The 4,801-nt window shown below is 57.5% G+C and overlaps 1 protein-coding gene across 1 annotated transcript in view; it reads right to left on the bottom strand.

Annotated features, from left to right (window-relative positions):
• The window catches only part of VWCE (von Willebrand factor C and EGF domains), a 37,522-nt gene extending 32,942 nt beyond the window's left edge, over positions 1 to 4,580 (bottom strand). The window contains exons 1-4 of the mRNA XM_004383948.1: positions 4,471 to 4,580; positions 1,890 to 1,984; positions 1,697 to 1,786; positions 1,229 to 1,357 (exon numbers count right to left, since the gene is read on the bottom strand). Of these exons, the coding sequence (XP_004384005.1) occupies positions 1,229 to 1,357; positions 1,697 to 1,786; positions 1,890 to 1,984; positions 4,471 to 4,580 (424 nt within the window). The remainder of the gene's footprint in view (positions 1 to 1,228; positions 1,358 to 1,696; positions 1,787 to 1,889; positions 1,985 to 4,470) is intronic.
• Positions 4,581 to 4,801: the final 221 nt, after the last annotated feature.

The raw sequence follows: 4,801 nt of genomic DNA, 5'->3' as shown, positions 1-4,801 counted from the left end.
CCGGGCAGTGTTTTGTTCTGTTGTACACAGGGTCACTATGAGTCAGAACCGACTCCACGGCACCTAACAAGAAGCCACGTGAGGAATATTTAGTGATACTCACAATATAAAGTTAAGTGAAAAAAATAATGTACAAAAGTATATACGACCCCAGTTTTATAAAATATACACACATCTGTGCATGTCTAACACACATATACACATGTGCATACACTCACAAACACATACACACTCCCAGGAGAAAGGGCAAGAAAAATACCTTCAACGTTTTAGTAACAAATATCTCTGGGGTGGGATGTTTGTTTTCATCTTTCTACCTTTATTTTCCAAGTGTTTTAAAATGCGGTATCTCTTACTTTCATATTCATTGGGGAGAAACATTATTTTTAACAAAGTTAAAACTCCGAAAAGGTTTTTAATTCTCTAGAAAGATATGTAAGAAACAGATAATAGTGGCTGCCTCTGGGATGGGTAATAGACTTTGCAGGAATTTTTTTTTTTTAAATCACAAACAAATGATACTTTCACAAAAGAATTATTGAGTTGTGCTTCCCTTCCTGTCCCTCATTTTTCAAATGTTGTGTGCCCGAGGGACCCTTCCCTGATGAACCAGCCCCCAATCCAGGTGACGTGTCCCCTTCTGTGGCCCCGGCACCTTGCACTTCCTGGCTTATGGTCCCCATGACACTGGACTGTCATTGTCCTTTTATTTGTCTCCCTGCCCCCTATTCAGAAGCTCCATAACAACAAGGACCAACTGGTCACCCTCGTAACTGCACCTCTAGCTCAGTTTCTGGCCCATAATACCAGTTACGATCCAGTCAACCCCAACTTACGGCCACCCCAGGTGTGTCAGTGTAGAACTGTGTTCCATAGGGCTTTCAATGGCTGAGTTTTTGCAAGTAGATAGCCAGGCCTTTCTTCCAAGGCGCCTCTGGGTAGACTAGAACCTCCAAATCCAGCCAAGCAAGTTAACTGTTTGTACCACTCAAGGACTCTGGCCCATAATAAGTGACCCGTAAATACTGTGAAATAACAGAAGTGTGGTTACTTCTTTTGTTTCCACGCCTCCTGCACCCTCAGACTTCACAGCTCGTCCTGGCTCTGCTTCCCCTTGCATCTCTCTGCACACGATTCTGACAGGATAAGGAAGAGGGGACAGAACTCCCACCCCATCCCCATTGCTCTGGGGGGGAGGGGATGCTCATACTGCTCCCAGGCCTCTCACCTGTACACCTGATGCCAACAGCTGTTTCTGTCATCGAGAAGCCCACAGGGCACACTCGGGCCACCTCCTGACAGCCGCCATGGTTACAGGTAAGGTCACAGCCGTACTCCCCGCAGGGTCCATGGGCTTCTAAAACGGGTATCGCACCCATGAGCAGACACCACACTGCAGTCCCCGCCTCCCCCACCTCACCGGGGCTCCTTCTGAATTCTGCCGGGAGGGTGGCTCTGGAGGCAAACAGATCAGAGTGTAAATGCAGCTCTGCCACTTACTAAGCTGTGCGACCCTGGGCAAGTCACTAACTTCTGCGTCTTGGTTTCCTCATCTATAAAATGGGAATGATAAGTTCTATCTAACAGGGTCATTGCAACATGATATGATCAAACACACCTTAAATGCTCAGTGCCTGGCACAAATCTCAATCAGTGTTAATACCACATTCCCGTCAGCCCTTGGCTGTCCTGTTACCTGGGCAGGTGGCCCCTTGCTCTCCATCCTGGCAGGAGCAGACGTTGGGTGCGATGCAGATGCCACTCCCACAGCCAAAGGAGCAGAGGGCTGAGAGGAGAAATGCAGGTGAGGGTGTGGGAGCGGCCCCAGACCAGCCTGGAAATGCACCCTGCTGGTGGAGGAGGCTGGGGGCAGAGGGACAGGCACTTACGCAAGGTGCAATGCCCACTGCCCATGGAAGGCGCCCAGCCAGGACAGCAGCCACTCCCGAACCCCGAGAGGCAGACGTGGGGACCCAGCCGGCGTCTGCAAGAGAGGAGAGAGCACTTTCCACATTCTGTACTGGGGCAGGGATTAGTCAGCAAGGCAGTGAACGCCTCCAACTGGTCAGAAAGTCAATCAACAACCTGTTCTTGAGACCTCCTAGAGGAGCAATGGGAAGTGTCCAAAGAAAGATGACCCAGACAACCTCTCCTGGGAGGCAGGACAAACACAAAGGTTTGAGAGAACAGACACCAGCCTCCAAAGTTGCTGACACATGATTACAGAGCAAAGAGCGGCTAGGAGAAGAGCCTTAGAGCTGAAGAGCCCCAGAGACATCCCAGCTGCCTCAGGGCCTTTGCACTTGCAGTTCTCTCTCAGGAAGGCCTGTCCCCAGACATGCACCTGGCTCATTCCCTCACTTCACCCGGGTCTCCAATGTCACCTTCTCAGAGGGACCTTTCTTGTCCACTCTTATCATGCTTTATTCTTCTTCATAACACTTACTTCTTGAGACATTCAATTGCTTATTTATTTATGGATCTGTTCATATTCTGGGTTCCCTCCCACCTCTCGTGAACAGGGCTTTATCTTACTTATTCACCCCAGCACCTTGAGTGGTGCCTGACACATAGGAAGTGCTCGATGAATGGCTGGTGAGGGAAAGGTTGAGAAGGGAGGAGGAAGGAGGGTACCTTGGAGGGCACTGGCGTAGGTGACATCCCTGCGATGGGGGTCATCAAGCTGCCCAAAGCTGGAGGGAAAAGGGTCCACTCAACCAGGACACAGGGCCCACAGCTGGGAGACCGAAGCCAGTGTCCAGAAAGCCAGACGTGTCTAACTGTGCACCTAATGTTGGGCAAGGCACAGCGGAGCAGCCATGAATAAGCTGCTGTCTCTACCTTCAAGGGACGCTGGGCAGACAAGGAACCAGATGATAAAACAGTGTGACAGCTGCCACAAAGGAATGGCCTATGGAGCCCCACGGAGGGTCAGGGAAGGTTTCATGGAAAAGCAGCTTGTATGCAGAGTGGAGGCAGCAGGGGGGAGGGGAGGAAGAGAGCAGTGGTTCCTGGCAGAGGGAATGGCATGTGCAAAGGCCCAGAGGGGAAGAGAGGCCGTGACTGTAACCAGCTCTGGTGATGGGCTGGGCAGAGCATGATGAAGTCACTGGTTTGAACTGAGAATCCTAGTATAGCAGAATAGGGTCTAGAAAACCCTCCCCAACTGGGATCCACCCGTGTTCAGAGGTTGATGGGAATATCATTCCACCAGTCAGTTCATGAAGCACCCACTCTGTGCCGGGTGCTGAGCCAGGTGCTGGGGACATGGATGGACAAGGGAGACTTGCCTCTGCTCTTGAGAGAAAAATCTGGTGGGGGAGGTGGATACTGCGAAGGTAATTTCAACTGTGACAAGAATTCCAGAAAGGGAAGCTCAGGTCACCACGGCAGGACAGAGAAGTCTACGGAAAACTGTCCCTGGGCCTCGAGAGGTACTTTTTCCCTCTCTGCAGCCATCACAGAAGAGAGGCCCTCCTGGGCCGTGGGCATGTCACACCCCTTTCTGGAGTTACTGTGGCAGCAGCCTGGGAGGGAGGGGCCACAGCTCCTGCTCCTCAGACACGCTGTGCCTCTGAAAGGGGCAGGCGGTGCCACCAAAGCAGCAGACGGACAGATGCTCCGGGAGGCTGGTGGAGCCGAACCCCAAGTGGGTAGGGCCCGAGCACCCGCCAGAGCGCCCCAAGGAGCCACCCTGAGCTGGCAGTGACGGAGACAGGTGGCTGGACGTCTCTGAGACGCCGCGGAGCCCCAGCCGGGATCTGACCAGGAACTGGCAGGGGTTGCGGAATACACGTGCGAGCTGCGAGCCCGGCGGGACCGCCCCCGCTGCGCGTCCCCGGAGGAGCGTGGCCGCCGGCCAGGCCGCCCGCTGACAGCGTGTTCCCTGGCTAGGAGCATCACGCACACACGCGGCGGCCGGCCTCCCGCCCCGGAGAGGGAGCACGTGGGGAAGGCGGCGCGGGGCACCCCAACCCTGCGCGCGCCCGCACAGGCGGAAACCAAACAAGCCGGAGGGCCCCGCGGTTCCAAGGTCTGCGGCGTGCGTGGGGCCAGGGCACAGGGAAGCCCCCAGCCCCAGAGCGGCCGGCGCGGCCGGGGAGGCCGGGCACTGCCCTGCAGAGCAAGCGACACGGTCGGGAGTAAAAGCCAGCCAGTCCGGAGACCAGGTGGCACGCCCGGGCTCTCGCGTCAGGGATTCGCGCTCCAGGGGCAGGCTGAGACGTGCACACCCGGAGCCTGCCTCAGTCTCGTTCCCACCCCTGTCTTGGACCCCCCAGATCGCAGCCAGGGGCGCGGAACGGGTACCCGCCCAGGGGCGCAAGTTGCTGTGTCTTTGTCCGGCCCCCCGGGCTGCGCCCGCGCGCCGGCGCCCCAAACGGGGGACAAGACCGCAACTGCGGCGGCTCCGGGGCGCCCTCCGCATGCCGGTGGCTCTCCGGCGGCGCTGGGCTGGGGCGCGGCGCTTACCTCTCGGCGGTGAAGTGCCCAGGCGCCTTCCTCCGAGTGTAGCCCCGGCCCGAGGCCCCCGGCAGCAGGAGCGCGGCGCAGGCGGCCCGGAGCAGCAGTCCGGCCCACATGACCGGCGGCGGCGGGTCCCCGGCTCCGCTCGGCTCCAGCGCCGCGCGGGGGAGGGGGCTGCCGGCCTCGCCCCTCCTCCCCGCGTCGCGGGGAGCGAACCAGCGAGCCCCGAGCTGGCACGCGGAGCCGAGCGGCGGGGCTGAGGACGCCGAGGAGGAGGGGCCGGGGGCCGCGAGGGGACGCGGCGAGCGGCCGGGGGTCTCCGGCACCTCAGAGCGAG

This window comes from Trichechus manatus, unplaced genomic scaffold (genome assembly GCF_000243295.1).
Source record: "Trichechus manatus latirostris isolate Lorelei unplaced genomic scaffold, TriManLat1.0 scaffold00113, whole genome shotgun sequence".
NCBI lineage: Eukaryota > Metazoa > Chordata > Mammalia > Sirenia > Trichechidae > Trichechus > Trichechus manatus.
The sequence above is the reverse complement of the archived record's forward strand: the minus strand, read 5'-3'. Positions and strand labels throughout refer to the sequence as shown.